Source organism: Rosa chinensis, chromosome 7 (genome assembly GCF_002994745.2).
Source record: "Rosa chinensis cultivar Old Blush chromosome 7, RchiOBHm-V2, whole genome shotgun sequence".
In the NCBI taxonomy this organism is placed as follows: Eukaryota; Viridiplantae; Streptophyta; class Magnoliopsida; order Rosales; family Rosaceae; genus Rosa; species Rosa chinensis.
In genome coordinates this window covers 25927677-25946018 of record NC_037094.1, presented here as the reverse complement: position 1 = coordinate 25946018, position 18342 = coordinate 25927677, and the positions used below count along the sequence as shown (strand labels likewise).

The following is an 18342-nucleotide window of genomic DNA, read 5'->3' as shown; positions in this document are numbered from 1 at the left end:
GAAAAGATGTGCAAGCCAAAATGTGAGGGTGGCATGGACTTCCGGAACCGAAAATTCTGCAATGTGTTAACGTATGACATGCATACAATTGCCTTAAAAGTGGTAAAATTAGTCATCAAAATAGTAATATTAGTCCTCAAAGTGGTAACATGAGTCCTTAAAGTGGTAAATTTTCTTAGTTACCACATGAGTCCTCAAAATAGTAATATTAATCCTCAAAGTGGTAACATGAGTCCTTAAAGTGCTAAATTTTCTTAGTTTACCATATGAGTCCTCAAAATAGTAATATTAGTCCTCAAAGTGGTAACATGAGTCTCTAAAGTGGTAAAAATAGTTGATGTATGAGAAATGTTAACATACCATAGCTTTACCCTTTCGGAACATGCATCTTTTTAACCTTTCTTTACTTGCCAAGCAAGGATGGAGGCTTCTACAAAGGCCAGATTCTTTGATTGCACGGCTTTTAAAAGCCAAGTATTTTCCACGCTGCACGTTCATAGAGGCTGCGGTAAAGGGAGGGGATTCATTCACATGGCGTAGTATTTGTGTTGGGAGAGCTGTATTGAATTATGGATTACGGTATCAAGTAGGGGACGACATGAATGTCTCTGTGTGGAATGATCCTTGGGTGCCACTTCCCCATTCTTTTAGACCATGTAGGTACAACTTTTGTACCTGTCGTATTGACATTCCCATACAAAGAGTCCCTTTACTGATCTCAGGAAAACAGGTAAATGCATTTGCATAAGCATGGGGACGGTTTATTGTGGAGTCCGATTTTGGAAAGTAGGTTTTTGATTTTATGAATTTACGATTTTAATGGTCTTCTGATTGTTAAATTCATAGTATTGATGTCCTAGGATTTGTTAGGCCGTCTCAATTCCTAATTGCCTTTTTCCTTAAGATTTGTGGAGCTCCTTTAAGGGAAGTTTCTTTCCTAATTAATGTGTATTAGGGTAACATCTTTTAAAAGGATGTTGTGGCCGTCAGTTCGGTGGTGAGGAAGGAAGATACATGGTCAAAGGGATATATTCCAGAAAGTAAGAATTTTTGAGAGCATCTTGCTTGGTAGTTTTGTACTTAAGTCTTCACAAAAAGAGTCATGCACTTGGTCCATGAATAAGTGTCATTGATTGTGTTCTCATAAGCATATAACTCTCTTGAGATCAGTAGAGAGACAGTGAAGAAAGAAGAGCGAGATTTGAAGATTGTTCAAGTGAAGGAGTTCAAGAACGAAGACAAACTTTGTATTAGATTTTGTGTGAATCTTATAGCCGAGCTAGTGCTATTCAAAGTTTGTAAAAGAACATATCCTTTTCAATATGATGATCTTTATTTTGGGTTCTCAAAAGTAAGAGCCCCGCAGTGTTTTTTTAATCTCATATTTTGAGATTTTCACTGCGTAACCAAAAGTCTAGAGTTTGGTTCATTGTTTCTGATATCTGCCCAGTAGGGATTGATCCATACACTGCAATCCTCATTTTTCCAGAAAATCATATTCTGTCCTTGTATTTTCACTTGGCATCAGAGTGGGTTCTAAAGCTTTTTTAGTTGATCCGTGGTCAAGGATGGAACGTGAACGTGACAGGGCCTCCAGTTCTATAAATTGCCCGCCTTTGTTTGATGGTGAAGACTATTCACAATGGAAGATTATGATGAGGGCTTTTCTCTACTCTCAAGATAAAAACATGTGGAATGTTGTTGAAAGTGGATGGGAACACCCAACCAAGTCGGAGGAGTCAAAGAAAGTGGAAGGGTCATTTGCAAGAATTCTTAAACCTAGAAAGGAATGGACAGAAGAGGAAGTTCGTAACAGAAATTGTGATTTTAAGGCTAGAAATTCACTATTCACAGCCTTGTCCAAAAAGGAGAGAATGAGAATTAGCCATTGTGACACAGCCAAAGAAGCTTGGGATTTGCTTCAAGTCACGTATGAAGGAAACAAGAAGGTTAGAGGTCAGAAGCTTCAAAGACTTGTATTAGAATTTGAAAACATGACCATGGAGGAAGATGAATCGGTTGATGACTTTCATGCTCGACTTCTCAATGTTACTAGCCAATGCCGCAGCCTTGATGATCCATTTGAGGAGCACCGAATTGTCAAGAAGTTTCTCGGGGCTCTTCCCTCAAAATTCCAAGCCAAGCAGATTGCCATTGAGGAAGCTCAAGACCTTGACACTTACACTTTAGATGAATTGGTAGGAAATCTCAAAACTTTTGAGATGCGACTCAAGCCTGAAAAGAAGGTAAAAAGTGTTGCATTCTCTTCCATCAAAAAGAAAGAAGTTATTGATGATTCTGTTGATTTAGCCTTGCTAACTAAAGAATTTAAGAATTTTTTGAAAAACAAAAATTCTTCAGGGGATACTTCAAAAAATTTTCGAGTTCAAGGAGGGATCAATTGTCTGAAAATCGTTTTGACAAAAATCCAAAGTTTACTAAATTCCCTCAAAAGAAAAATTTTCCTGAAAAACCAAAATGTTTTGAGTGTGGTGGAATTGGACATCTTGCTGCCGATTGTGGCAATAAGAGGTACAATTTGCGTGGTAACAAGGCATTAAAATCTACTTGGAGTGACAGTGATGATAGCACTCAATCCGATGGTGAAGAGGTAAATCTTACTCTTACTTCCTCTTTTAATTCTGAATTGTCTGATGTTTCTGATTTAGAAGATGACACTTTTGATGAAGAAACAAATGAAAAATGCAAACAATTGTACAATGCCTCAAGAATTGTTCTTAAGAAAAATAATAAACTCAAAGAGGAAATTGAATTCTTAAGGAGTGAGAAAGAAAAACTTGCGCAAAACTTGTAATTATCTTTGAAAGATTTGGAAGATGAACGAATTGACCTTGTTGATAAGATTAAAGTTTTGCAGGGAAAGTCCAAGTCTCAAGACTGGAACAAGGAGCATGAGGAGCTTATTAACAAAATAAAGGTTTTGCAGGTGGAAATAAAGCTCAATCCTCCTTAAATGTTTCTCTAACCCTTGTGAATGAAAAATTGCAGGAAGAATTATTGAGGGTCAAGGAGAGCTTTAACAAATTCTCTATAGGGTCTGAAAAGGTCTCTAAGATGATGGGAATTGGCAAAGCCTATGGTAATAAGGAAGGATTAGGATATAATGGTGAGTCGTGCAAACCTTTGATTTTTGTAAAAAGTGTGGAAAGTGAGAGCTCATCAAGCAATTCACAAAGCTCTAGTGACAAACCATCTGGCTCCAAGTTGGTAGAACGAACAGAACCTCATAGAGTCATTCATTCACATCAGAAAAATCTTTCGGTAAGTTCTGACAAGCACACAAATTTGCGTCAGCCTAGGTATGTTCCCAACCCCAAAAATTTCATTCTTACTTGTCATTATTGTGGAAAATTAGGACATATACGTCCTAGGTGCAACATGCTTCGTAGGGTCACTCAAAATCAGAGAAGAACATTGAGATTTAATTCACCTGCCTCGCTGCAAGCTGAGTTGAAAGAAGGTCTGAACCTGATAGCCATGATTGCAAAGCTGGCTTCAATCCCCGTGGATCTGGAAACGAAAACAAAACAGACTTGGGTTAAGAAAGGACCCAAATGCTTCTCAACTAAGATTGATAATTTTGACATATCTTCTGAATGTATTGATGCAACGTGTTTGCTCTCATCTTACAGTTCCAACAATGAGTTTGAACATGTGGAAGCCACTTGTCTTGTGGCCTTGACTGCACTTGCAGATAAGAAAAGTGATGTTTGGTACGTTGATAACGGTTGCTCAAGACACATGACCGGTGAAAAGAGTTGGTTTGTGTCCTTTTCCAGTGAGTTTACAAGTGGATCAGTCACTTTTGGAGATGGAAAAAAGGCAACGGTAACGGGTAAGGGAACTGTAAATACTCCAGGTATTCCTAATCTCCAAAATGTCTTGTTTGTTGAAGGACTTCATGCAAATCTCATAAGTGTTAGTCAATTAGCTGATGATTATGAGGATGTAAATTTCAATAAAACAAGATGTATTGTTACTGATAATAATGGCAAAAATATTATGGGTGGTTTGCGCTCTAAAGATAACTGTTATCATGTACATGCTAATAAATCTGTTGAAGTACAGACATGTTTGAAAGCCAAGACATCAGATGATGTTCTTGAACTCTGGCATAGGCGTCTGGGGCATGTAAATTTTCAAGACTTGCTGAAACTTTCACACAAGGAAAGTGTAAGAGGTATGCCTTCTCTGAGTGGCAAGCCAGACAAGATGTGTGATGGTTGCAAGGCAGGTAAGCAAACTCGTGCCTCACATGGAGCAATCAATTCATCCACTACAACTCATCCATTGGAACTTATGCATATGGACCTTGTTGGACCTTCACAAACCGAAAGCATGGGTGGTAAGAAATATATTTTGGTTGTAGTTGATGACTTCTCACGTTTTACTTGGGTAAATTTCCTTAGAGAGAAGAGTGATACTTTTGAAAGCTTGTGATACTTTTGAAAGCTTGAAGGGATTGTGCAAAAGAATAACAAATGAAAAACATTCTACAAACTTGTGCATTGTTAGAGTTAGGACTGACAATGGAACTGAATTTAAGAATGCTTTGTTTGCTAATTTTTTCCTTGAGCATGGAATTGCGCATGAGTTTTCAGCTCCAATTACCCCACAACAGAATGGTGTAGTTGAAAGAAAGAACAGGGTATTGCTAGATATGGGAAGAGTGATGCTACATTCAGCTGGACTTACTCCAAAGCTTTGGGCCGAAGCAATTAGCACTGCTTGCTATACTGCAAACCGTGCATTCTTGAGACCAGGTACTAACAAAACTCCATATGAGCTATGGAAAGGTAAGAAACCCAATGTAAGTCATCTTCGTGTTTTTGGCTCTCCTTGCTATATTTATAGAGATAGAGAATATCTTGGAAAATTTGATGCTAGGAGCGATAAAGGCATATTTCTTGGTTATTCTTTAGATAGTAGAGCTTACAGGGTGTACAACAAGTGAATCATGTCTGTAATGGAATCGTATAATGTATCTATTGATGATTGTGCTGTGAGTACTGTTCAGGTTAATCTAGATGAGGATCAACCCTCAGGAAGTCGAGTCAATTTGGAACTGAATGAAGAAACGGATTATCCCTCAAATGATCCTATTTTTGATCCTCCACCAGTTCAGAGAACAGGGTTCAAACAAGTTCAGAAAGATCACTCCACTCAGGATGTTATTGGGGACTTACACGAGAGAATTCAAACGCGCAGACAAGCTGCATCACAGGTTAGTATTGATTCTGCTCTTGTTTGTTTTCTGACTGAAAATGAAGTGAACATAAACATAATTGCCAATTGTGGTTTTGTCTCACTCATTGAACCCATGAATGTTAAAGAGGCCTTGAATGATGATGATTGGATAAACGCCATGCATGATGAATTGAATCAGTTCACAAGAAATGATGTGTGGTATCTTGTTCCTAGGCCTAGTGAATTCAATGTTATTGGTACAAAATGGATCTTTCGAAACAAAAGTGATGAGCATGGTAATGTCACTAGAAATAAAGCTAGACTTGTTGCTCAAGGGTACACACAGGTTGAAGGACTTGACTTTGATGAAACCTTTGCTCCAGTTGCAAGGTTAGATTCTGTTAGACTTCTTCTTGCTATTGCTTGTCATCTTAAGTTTAAGTTGTACCAAATGGACGTAAAAAGTGCCTTTTTAAATGGTGTCTTGCAAGAGGAAGTTTATGTTGAACAGCCTCAGGGATTCATAGACCCTTGTAAACCTGATCATGTGTATAAACTTAAAAAGGCTTTGTATGGTTTGAAACAGGCTCCAAGAGCCTGGTATGAGCGTTTATCTACCTACTTAGTGAGTAAAGGATACCATAGAGGTTCAGTAGATAAAACCTTGTTTGTGAAGAGGGATAAAAACCATGTCATGATTGCTCAGGTTTATGTTGATGATATCATATTTGGCTCTACCTCTGATACTTATGTTAAAGAATTTACTAACATTATGGAAAGTGAATTTGAGATGAGCATGTATGGGGAGCTAAACTACTTTCTGGGTCTACAAGTTCGTCAACTGCAAGCAGGTATGTTTTTGTCACAAACTAAATATGCTGAGAATCTTGTGAAAAAGTTTGGACTTGAATCTGCAAAAATTGTCACTAATCCAATGAGTACAAGTACCAAACTTAGTGAGGATCTCACAGGTAAGTCTGTCGATCAAACTCTCTATAGGAGTATGATTGGTAGTCTTCTTTATCTCACTGCTAGTAGGCCTGATATATCCTATTGTGTTGGAGTTTGTGCTCGTTTTCAGGCAAATCCGAAGGAATCTCATTTGGAGGCAGTGAAAAGAATTATACGTTATGTCTCCGGTACAGTGAATTGTGGCATCTACTTTACCTTTGATACTAACGTTGAAATTGCAGGTTATTCAGATGCAGATTGGGGAGGAAATTTGAAAGATCGGAAAAGTACATCAGGTGGTTGCTTCTTTGTGGGCAACAACATGGTGGCCTGGCATAGCAAGAAGCAAAATTGCATATCACTATCCACTGCTGAAGCAGAGTATGTGGCTGCCGGTAGCTGTTGTACTCAGATGTTATGGATGAAGCAGATGCTTCGTGATTACGGTATTTCCCAAGGTAAGTTGACCATATTTTTTGATAACTCAAGTGCTATAAATATTTCCAAGAATCCAGTGCAACACTCTCGCACTAAGCATATTGACATGAGATATCACTTTATCCGAGACTTAGTTGAGAAAGAAATACTTGAACTTGCATTTGTCCCCACTGAGTATCAATTAGCAGACTTATTCACAAAACCATTGGATAATGCACGGTTTGAATCACTGAGAAGTGCCATTGGTATTCTAAGTTCTGAAACCTTTACTTAATTTCTATATATCAGCATGCATTCATTTTGTATGTCTTCATGGTAGCATAGGTACATTTTCTTTTCGTTTCTGCATTGTTAAAGTCATGGCTTGTATCCCCAAATGTCTGACAGCTGATTTGAACTTAGATTGACAAGAGCCATGTCTCCTTCTTAACTCTGTGTGCAATAGGGTGCCTAGCACGTGTTGAACTTGTACTTCCATCACTTTGTAACTGTGCGTCTGAACAACATATTCTCTACACTCTTGAAATCTCACATGCACACATACTCTAAGTGGTGGTACGTCTTACTTGCTGGTTGGCTTGTTCACATTGCTTATGTACGAACACTCTCATGTTGATTGCTCCTTGATATAAAAATAAAAAAAATAAAAAAAATTGGAGCATGGCCAGGCTATTCCCAAAGTAAACAGGCCTCGGTCGTGACGAACGATATGAGGATTGGGAAGAAACGGGAATGGTTTGGTCCCCTGGTGGATTGTGAGACTATTGACTCGAGTAGATGTGCTCTGTGGGGTGTCCTTGTTACATCTAGTACCCTAAAGTCATCTGACTAGGGAGCTGCTGGCATAATACTCGTTACATGAGTCTTAGTCTTATTAAACAAAAAAAAAAAAATTATAATAGTTATGTTGTGTGAATGGCAAAAAGCAAAATTCCAAATCATGCCCACACGGTGTTATAAGGGGGAATAGCATTTTTGTGCTTAAATGTGTTTCGTACGTGAGCTTTGTTTTCCAGGTTTTTCCACATCCTTCCCACCCCATCTTGAGATATGTTCACTCTACACCACAAGCTGTATAGAATACTCGATCAACCTCTATTTTACCTTGTGATTGTCGGAATACCTTCACTCATGTAAACTCATCTTGTTGCACTCTTATTTATGATTGAGAGGTACTGTTGCTCTTGTTGAAAAGGCTATGCAAATTCAGTCTGTTATTGCCCGTGGATACAACCCAACATCATTGTGTGTTTTGCATTGCATATTTGCTTTACTCATACCATATTAAATTAAGCGGGAGTTTCAGGACTTGGTCACTTTGCTACATTCTCCTTGCTTCTCCTTGTATTTTTGCCTTTATGGGTTTCTGGTCTCTAGGTCTACTTTGTAATAACTCACAAAAAAAAAAAAAAAAAAAAATTCTTTTTCTTTTTCACTGTTTGGTTAAAGTGTGTTAGCCAGGTTAATTTTTCCTCAAAACTTCTCCCTTCCCTCGCGGCCGCTCTCTCTCTCTCTCTCCATGGCTCGCATCAAGCACACCGTTTGGCGCCCTAAAGCTCCGGCTATTGCCTCGCCTCCGGCCCCTCCTCTAGCCCCCCGTACTACTCGGCGTTCTAATCGCCTCCACCGACCTCGGGACTCTGGCCCGCCTACCTCCGCTGAGCATCCTCAGGCCTTGCCGGATTCGCCATCTCAGTCTCCGGCCCACGCTCCATCGTCGCCGTCTGGGTTCGAGCATTCCTCCGCCGCCGCTGCCCTTTCCGATTCCGCTGCTTCTGAGCCTGCCCCTGCCTCTCCTTCACCGACTCCCACAACGCAGCGCTGCTCGCCCAGTCCCTCCTTGCCCGCTCCGCCATCCAAGAGGCCTCGGTCTTCCGGCAGCTCTGCTCCTTCCACCTCCCGGTCGACCAAGTCACCTAAACCCCATAAGGATTCTCGCTTTGGCACTCGTACTCAAAGACTTGATTTTGAAAATTTTACATGTTTCCGACCCTTGGTCTATGAAAAGCGTTTCAATATCGCTGAGTTGGGTACTTTGTTTGCCGAAACTGTGAGACTTTTTTGTTGGGAATCTGTATTGGATGTGTTGCCAACTCCTAACCTTATTGTGGTTAGAGAGTTCTATGCCTGTTGTTCTCCCAATATGCCAATGCAGGTTGATTTGCTTAATGCGGCTACTCTGATTGGATGCAATGTGGATATTCGCGGTGTCTCAATCCCTTTCACCCCCACCACCATCCGCGACACATTGGGTCTCCTTGCCCCTGTTTCCGAGATGCCTAAGATTGATCAGGAGCTTGCCGCTTTGTCCATTGATATTGTTGTGGCTGCACTGTATGAGGATCGTCCGGATGCCACTCCCATGGAGCTTTCCGCTGGTGCTTTCAGTGAGTTCTGTCGCTTGTTGGGACATTTGGTTCGTACTCTGCTTTATCCTTCTACTCAGAGCAGCAAGATTACCTTGGAGGAAGCTCGTCTCATCTATGTCCTAAATGCCAAGGGTCCCTATCTCCCTCCTGAGCACTTCATGTATACAGCTATCCGGAAAGCTGCTGTTGAGGGTCGTCGACACAAAAAGGTCGCTTTAGTTTTTCCCTCTGTGATCACTGCTGTCTGCAAAGCCAAGGGCATTGTCTTTGAGGACTCTGATGAAATGGCACCTCCTTTGAAAGTTTTCTCCCGGTGTTCTCTCCTTCGCAGCTCTAGTCAAAGCAAGACCAAGGGTATCTCTGTTGACATCACTTCTATCTCTAGGACATTGCTTGAACATTTCACAGTGGTGAACCGCAAGTTGGATCAGCTTCAAACTGACGTGGGTGCTCTTCTTCAGCGAGTGGATCATCTTGAGGGGGAGTTTCACTCTCTTCGTGACAATATTGCCGCTTCTTCGTGAGCTTTGGCATACCTATCCAAAAAGGGGGAGAAAAAGCCTTATTTTGACTTAGATGGTTTAGCTTTATTTTGACGTAGATGGTTCAGGTTAATGTGGTTGTGTGCTCTCTGTCATGCTTTAAGCTAGTTGTTGACTTTGAACTAATGTGACAATGGATCTCGTAAATTGCTAGTTTTATGCTTATTACTATCATGATTGGTTCACAAGGTTGTGTGGTTAAGTGTTTCAGGTTTGATGACTTCTTCGTGTGATTTTTCTCAAGTTCTTGTTGAGGGGGAGTTTCATGTGATAGAATAGTTTTGTATAGGAATGCCAAAGGGGGAGATTGTAGGTACAACTTTTGTACCTGTCGTATTGGCATTCCCATACAAAGAGTCCCTTTACTAATCTCAGGAAAACAGGTAAATGCATTTGCATAAGCATGGGGACGGTTTATTGTGGAGTCCGATTTTGGAAAGTAGGTTTTTGATTTTATGAATTTACGATTTTAATGGTCTTCTGATTGTTAAATTCATAGTATTGATGTCCTAGGATTTGTTAGGCCGTCTCAATTCCTAATTGCCTTTTTCCTTAAGATTTGTGGAGCTCCTTTAAGGGAAGTTTCTTTCCTAATTAATGTGTATTAGGGTAATATCTTTTAAAAGGATGTTGTGGTCGTCAGTTCGGTGGTGAGGAAGGAAGATACACGGTCAAAGGGATATATTCCAGAAAGTAAGAATTTTTGAGAGCATCTTGCTTGGTAGTTTTGTACTTAAGTCTTCACAAAAAGAGTCATGCACTTGGTCCATGAATAAGTGTCATTGATTGTGTTCTCATAAGCATATAACTCTCTTGAGATCAGTAGAGAGACAGTGAAGAAAGAAGAGCGAGATTTGAAGATTGTTCAAGTGAAGGAGTTCAAGAACGAAGACAAACTTTGTATTAGATTTTGTGTGAATCTTATAGCCGAGCTAGTGCTATTCAAAGTTTGTAAAAGAACATATCATTTTCAATATGATGATCTTTATTTTGGGTTCACAAAAGTAAGAGCCCCGTAGTGTTTTTTTAATCTCATATTTTGAGATTTTCACTGCGTAACCAAAAGTCTGGAGTTTGGTTCATTGTTTCTGATATCTGCCCAGTAGGGATTGATCCATACACTGCAATCCTCGTTTTTCCAGAAAATCATATTCTGTCCTTGTATTTTCAGACCATTCTCTCCTGTAATGGAGGGGACAAAAGATTGGGTAGTGGATAATCTCATTGATTTTGATAGTAAAGAATGGCTGAGTGAATTGTTGGAAGGGTTATTTTCGGAGGCGGAAGTTCAGAAGATTGCGTCGATTCCACTGAGCTTGCGAGGAGCAGAGGATAGATTCATGTGGCATTTTGACCGGAAAGGGCTGTATAATGTTAGAAGTGGGTATCATGCTCTTAATAACTCTGTTAACAGGTGCACCATGGCCTCTACGTCTGCTGAGTTGGAGGGCGGTGTTCTGCGCAAGTATTGGAATAAGGTTTGGAGTGCATGTGTTCCACCAAAGGTAAGGGTCTTTGTTTGGCGTTTATTGCATGGGATCCTTCCTACTCGTTCTGTCCTTAAGTCACGAAGAGTGGTTATGCATGAATTATGTTGTTTGCTGTGTCAAAGTGGGGAGGAGACAAGTTTGCATTTATTTAAGAATTGTGATGCCTTACAGTGCTTTTGGATTTGTGGTCCCTTGAATTTGCATGCAAAAGACAATCCTGCACGTTGCATGAGAACGTGGTTATTTGACATGCTTGATGTCTTGAAAGTTGAACAAGTTGATTATTTCTTCCTTGCTTTATGGTCTGTGTGGTGCGAAAGGAATAATTTATTGTGGAAGGGTGGTAGTCTTAGTCTCTTAGACGTATGCATATGATCCGGTGGTGTGCTAGCCATCTTGAAGAGTACCAAAAGCTTCTTCCTAAGGCAGATTGTAAGCGTCGTAGACCTGTGGCAAAGCGGCAGAATCCACCAAGTGGTAGGATCAATATCGATGGGGCCTATCGTGCAGAAAGTGGTAATGGTGGGATTGGAGTGGTACGTAGTCAAAAATGATTTGGGTATGGGAATAAAATGTGATAAGGGGTTTCAAGTTAAAATCTTTAATACAATAGAGTGAAGTTCAAATCTGCGCTGTCGCAAAATCAGCCACACGGACTGCGTTTTCCTAGGAGAGAGAGGCTCTCGCTTCTCTCTTCCTCTTCAGCTAAACCCCTCCGTGGTTTTCATCCCGACCCGTTTCGTGGTCGATCTCTCTGCCCCGGCGGTGGCAGGTTTGTTTTTCCCTTTAGTTTTCTTCCTTTATCCTATCACCCAAATCTTCCTCTTCTATAGATCTCAGATTACCTATCCCTACCTTTCTCCCAATTTTCAACTCTCAGTTTCTTCACACAACAGGTGCACGTCTCCCTCACCAATCAGTTTTTTCAACGAATGTTCACCGGTTCGGTGCTCCGACTTCGGTGTTGTATCGTATGTCTTACAACGGCACGTCAGCGTTTCTGCTGCTGCCTTTCTCGATTCCTATTTCTTTTTTATGTTTTCTTTGGTTACTGTTCCGCCTGGCATTTTCTTGCCTGGCGATCTGCTGATGGTGTTCGATGGCGTTTTGTCTGGTTTTGAGATTTGGTTGTTGGATTCTGCATGGGATTTGGTGTGTTCACCCGTTGCATTCCTCGTGGTGTCTCTGTATCACGCAATGGATCGGTTTGTGGCGGTGTTAGCACCAGCTATTTCCTTCTCCGTTGGGTCTACAATTGGGCTGAACCTGTGGTGGTGCTCCGATGTCGGGATGAACTGGGTGTATTCCAATTTTCTGATGGCAAACAGTACTGTGACGTCTCTGGGTCACTTAACTAGTCGACAGGTGGCTGGTTATGTTTATGCTGCTGTCCATTCCTCCCTTGGAGGGTTTGCTACTTGGATGGATAATGATGGGTTGTTCCCACTTGTTTTGTTTATCTTCTGTCTGTTTGCGTTTTCCCCACACTGTGGGCTTTGTAAGTGTGTTTGTGTTTGTAAAGTTTTGTTTATCTAATAAAAATTATCCTTCCACTGCCAAAAAAAAAAAAAAAAGTTCAAATGTTCAGGAAACAAAAAAAACCTTAAATGCCAAATTTTGTTATGATATATATATATAGAGAAACCATAAAAAAACAAATGCTCAAGATATAAAGTTCTCCAAAATGGTTGTATCTTTCATAACTTGGAATCTTGTAAACCTGAGTGGATAGCTGTCTATATTTATGGAGGGTCATTTGTTTAACAAATGAGTGATACATTTTTGTTCTTTTTTAGGGATCACAATTTCTTATAATTTCTTATATTGAAGAAAAAGAGGGGAAAAATCATTTAGTAGAAGGACACCTAGGACCCTGATTTGCTCTATATATTTGGCAGATGGAGAATTGGGGATGATATATTGACTGACTATTCTAGGATGACCTGTGGAGTCAGGCTAGCCATATAATAACTGATGAGCAAGGGAAGAAGGATAAGAAATTTGAGGAGTTCGTTTCGTCTTCTGTCAGAGATGAGTCCCCATTTAGTAGCTTTCTTAGCAGCGCTGATGATTCTGATGACACTTGTCACCACAACCAGTCCATCAATTACACCATTACCTCTAGATCATCATCTTGGAGAGATAATTATTTTATTGTACCCTGAGTTTTTAGTCGATTATCAATAAAAGCCTACCTCATTCAACTAAAAAAAAAAGGTTAAAATCATTGATAAAAAAGACTGAAGTTCAAATGTTCAAAAAAAAAAAAAAAAAAATCTTAAATGCCAAATTACCTATACTAAAGCACTATCTCCCCGTGAACAGTAAATGTCAAATTGATTTACTCATTTACCCCTGTTTGTTTCTTATTTACGGTGCTACCATTGCTTCCCTCCCTCCCGAGTAAATTACAGCCTACCCTGCCACCTGTTGATCTGCTGAGCAACCATGGCGTGTCGAAAGCTGCGCAGACAGAAAAAAGAGAGACAGAGAGGGGTTTTCTTCTCTTCTACCGGCCAGCAGTGCATCAGTTTGCCTGACGTGCACAGAAAAAAGAAGAAGAGGGGGACGAGAAGAAGAAGAGGAACTGGGTAATTAGTATTGATGTGAAGCACCTAGCTTTTTTCAGGTTTTCAATTCGTGTTTTTTTATGCTTGATTAGTTTTTGTGGTTTTGTGTGTTAATTCGTTTTTCCTTTTCACGTCTTCAGATCAACGCTTGCTAATCAAATCATCAAGGTAATTTTTTTTTTCAAACTTTGTTTGAATTGAATTATGGGTCATTGTGATGAACTTTGTTCTGTATATGATATCAGGGTCGCAATTTTTTTTATTTTTTTTGTTTTGAGAGTGTTCTGGTTTTAGACCCAAATATATGTAGAGATGTTGCACTAAGTAGTTTACAGTCTATCGCAGCCTGCAGGAGTGCTATCAATTATTCTTTGTTTAAGCATTGGCTGAAGAACACCAAGACTGAAAATGGGTTCCATGTCTTTTTAACACGAGTTCAGGTAATTCATTCCATTCATGTGGGTTAATTGATTATGATTTCCTCATCAGTTGACAAAGTTGTACTGTTGTAGAATCTGAAATATGGTTTTAGTAACAGGCTTATATCATATCCCTTTAATCGTTTCTAATTCTTTGATTGATATTTTGGGTGGATATGTGCGGGAAGCATATAGGTTTTCTGAAAAGGTAAATCCATCAATGTCAATCCATATAGGTTTTCCAAGCAGATCAATAAACAAACAGGGGAAAAGGTAAATCCATCAATGTCAATCAGCTGCGTGCTTCTCTTGAAATTGTACTTTACTTCATCTATTATTTTGATTTTTTTTTTGCCATATGAACTTAAACTTCAAGGTCGATGTGAATGTTGAGGACTGTATCTCAGATGAGCTAATAAAATATATCTGTGATAGGTATGTAATTTGCTGCTCTTATTAAATGTTTTGGTTTCTTAGCATTAAGCTGCAACTCGGATATGGTATGTTCATAGTTGGTCTAGGTTTAATTAAGAAGTTTACTAGGATGTGCTTCTCATAGATGTTCTTCCCTATGTTTGTGTGTGCAATATTTCATTGCAGATTCATTTGTGCCTTTAGGTTAGTGGATCACTAAAAGTGGATTTCATATGTTATGATTAAACTGGTGGAATGACATATATTTGGTATGATTCATTAGATGTCTTATCAACTTGCGAAAATGAAGAGTTAAAGGGGTGATCAATTCTGGGGAGGTGTAAATGTCATGATTTAGAAAAGAAAAAGAAAAAAAAAAAAAAAAACACCAGGAAATATTAGGACTACTAACCTCATTCTGTAATACGGCTACTAACCTCTGAAGTAAATCTCTGAATGCTATCGTACTAAAGTAGTATAGTATAAGTGAAGTGAATCTAACATGTAATTAATCACTGAAATAATGTATATTTGTTGATGTATTGCTCTGCTATACATGATCTCCCTGAGAGAAAATATAATGGTTCCTGCAATTTGTTTCAGGTATGACGAAAGGAATGAAATTTCAATTCCATGTTCAATAGATAAGATCACAAAGGGAAGGCATGTTTGGACTTTGGAGTACATTTCTTAACTAGCCAATGTTTTTTAAATTTGAGACTGAGTTAAGGAGATTAAAGGTGCAGTCAAATCAGTGGAGGAAGACCGCTGAGGCAGCTACTGTTATTTTTTCAACAAGAAACAACGGGAAGTTTGTGGACGGAACAGGTTCCCATGACAACCACTACAATCCCTTGAGTTCACCTTATTCAGAAGACTTGGACGATGACTCGCCAGAGACATGTTGAAGAAGATTGGTGTGTTATAGAAGAAGGGCCAAAAGTAGATGGAATTATGCTACAGGTTTCTTATCATTATCTGTTATTGTTACGATGGGTTCTCTATGTTCTTTTATTCCAGTACAATATGTTCTCTTCTTTTTATTATATCGTCTCATAACTTTGAACATCAAACTTGGTTTAATGGCCTTTTCTTTTACCAAATTCAGAAATACCCGCAGCATCGCGCGGGGCTCCGTACCTAGTTTTGTTATGATATATGTAGAGAAACCATGAAAACCAATTAAATACTCAAGATATAAAGTTTTCCAAAATGGTTGTACCTTCCATAACAGCGTAAACCGGAATGGACAACTAAATGTATATTTGTAGAGGGTCATTTAACTAAGTGCATCTCCAACCCCTTTAGTCAAAAGTGAAAATCATTTCAAAATTTGACACCTCTAGTGTCATTACTATTCATTCAAATTTTGCATCTCCAGCTCCCTTTGGTCAAAAGCCATAGCAATTTCAGAATTTTAATCATTTTAGATAATCATTTAACTACAATATGAAATTATATAACATATATAATTATTTTGTATAATATATTGTCATAACAAAATATTTTTTCTGATTTTTCAGAAAGTTTTCTTTTATTTTTTCATGTTGTTTTCATTTAATGATCTGTTACTTTGTTATTAGCCGTTGAATTTAATCTATCGCATTTTTCTATCTGTAAGATTAGAAATTAAGTAATTATATATGTACATTTTTGTTTTTTGTACCAACCAATTTGGGCTCTCATTTTGAATTGAATTAATGTAGAGTGACTCTCGACCCTCCATTGTGTAGTTGTCATATGAGGCCCACTACTTGTGCCACAGAGTCAATATGGCTTTCATCCTTCGTTTTTTATTCAAAATGACTCAAGTTTTAACTAAGAAGTCATTTTAACTACACTTTGTTTTGGGGTGGAGATGATGAAATTGAACTACCCTAACCATTTTAGTTTTTGACTAAAAGGTTGGAGTTACCCTAATGAGTGATACATTTTTGTTTATTTTAAGGGATCCTAATTTCTTATAATTTCTGTAAGGGTCTTTCTAAATGTACCCAGCAAATATCTAAGTAAACCCAGCAAATTTTTTACACCTAGAAAATGTATAAAATCTATAACTACACCCATCAAATTTTCCTATAATACCCTCTCTTTTTTTTTAATTAAACCCAACAAAACTCATACACCCAGCAAAACGCATACATCCTGATGAAGAATATCAAACACCCAGCAGGTTCCCCGACGCTGTCAATCAGTCAATTAATGAATTGAAGAAAGGGACGCTTAAACTGCAAGTCTCTTCGTAGGCCTTCACAGTTCCCTGCCCCAATTTTCTCTTAACATAATTGACAGAAATGCTTTTAGATTAGGTACACGGCTTTTTCCTTTAGATTTGTTTTTTGTTCTGGTTTCGTTGTTTATTGATCTAACAGAGTAAAGGATCACAATTATAACATCAGTACATGGTAGAATTTTCATTCGTGTTGTTGAGTTCTAATTCTATTATATATATGTTGAATAACGTTGAACATGAGAAGCAAGAACAGTGTATAACATGAGGTGTTCCAACCCCAGATCCAATTTCACGAATATAACTAGAATTTTCATTCTTGTGGGAACATATATATATATATATATATATATATATATATATATATATATATATAGTCCAACTACGGTGCGGACGGTACGGATTTCCATTTTTCCCTCACTTTCCGATCACATTATATATATATATATATATATATATATATATATATATATATATATATATATATACAGTCCAACTACGGTGCGGACGGTACGGATTTCCATTTTTCCCTCACTTTCCGATCACATTTTCACATCTTAACCGTTCAGTTTTTAGGTCCTAATGTATAGATCACCTCTACAAAATTTCAGCCAATTTGGTGATCGTTAAAGCATCCAAAACTGCAATTTATTATAATAAATACGAACGGTTCCGGTTCAACAGATTCGGTCCGTTCATGTAAATTGCAGTTTTGGATGCCTTAACGATCACCAAATTGGCTGAAATTTTGCAAAGGTGATCTATACACTAGGACCTAAAAACTGAACGGTTAAGATGTAAAAATGTGGCCGGAAAGTGGTCGAAAACTGGAAATCCGTACCTAAATTTCGATACGGACGTCCGCACCTGAGAAAAATCCTATATATATATATATATATATATATATATATAGAGGGCCCCATTCAATCACGACTGCCACCATTACCCTCGACTAATCGGCGGTGCGCTAGCTCATAGTAGAAAATCGATCATTTGAGTTCCATACAATTAATTACTGGTGTATTTGCTTCTCCTTGTTTCTGTAATCAGTTCTTATGTACCTATCAAGTATTTAGAATTTTAGAGTTTAAGTCTCTGCTTTGGTTAAGCATAAACTCAGATATGAAGATCTTAATCACTAGTTGCTCAAACAAGAACAACTCAAGAACAAATGCATGTCTAAATTCTCAGCTTGTATCAATTGAGTCTTCCTTGTCCACAGTAACAAATATCTTTGATTTTGGTTATTGCAGGACATATGCTGTAACTCTAACATCAACCTATTTTTTAATTCAAGTATGGGTTTAAGGATTTTGTTACTCGGTTTTGCTTTCCATCCTTGTCTGTGAGTTTGTAGTCTTATGTTAGCCTTGAGCAACTTTTTTGGGGAGTTAAAATCACATCCCATTCTTTAGAAAACCACATTCCCCTATTCTATTTTAGTATTTTTCACCGAGTGTTTTTCACTTTTTCATTGCATATGTGCATGAGAATAAGAAGAGAAGGGTAGGCAAGGTACTCAACTGGTAAGCGTGCGAAAAAACCCTAGTTTGGCCGCTGCTTTTTGCGACTCCGGCAGTCTGCGACGGCGGCGCTGCAGCTTTTTTAGGTGCAGGCGGCGCTATCCTCTCTCTGAGAGCACACTGATCGCTTGTTCTAGCGATCCTAGGCGCCATTTTTGTGCGTGTATCTCCTTCTGGTATCGGTCCAG

General features: G+C 38.7%; 1 protein-coding gene across 1 annotated transcript; it reads left to right on the top strand.

Moving 5' to 3' along the window:
* Positions 1-1568: 1568 nt before the first annotated feature.
* On the top strand, positions 1569-4975 carry LOC112177689. The gene is made up of 4 exons (XM_024315952.1): positions 1569-2246; positions 2879-2938; positions 3010-4255; positions 4431-4975. The coding sequence occupies exons 1-4, from the start codon at positions 1569-1571 to the stop codon at positions 4973-4975; spliced, it is 2529 nt and encodes an 842-aa protein (XP_024171720.1).
* The last annotated feature ends 13367 nt before the right edge of the window (positions 4976-18342 follow it).

Coding starts and splice junctions, on each gene's coding strand:
- LOC112177689 (XM_024315952.1), top strand. CDS start 1,569: ATGGAACGTGAACGTGACAGGGCCTCCAGTTCTATAAATTGCCCGCCT. Junction 2,247..2,878: donor GACTCAAGCCTGAAAAGAAG/GTAAAAAGTGTT, acceptor AAAGTTTTGCAG/GGAAAGTCCAAGTCTCAAGA. Junction 2,939..3,009: donor AGCTTATTAACAAAATAAAG/GTTTTGCAGGTG, acceptor GAAAAATTGCAG/GAAGAATTATTGAGGGTCAA.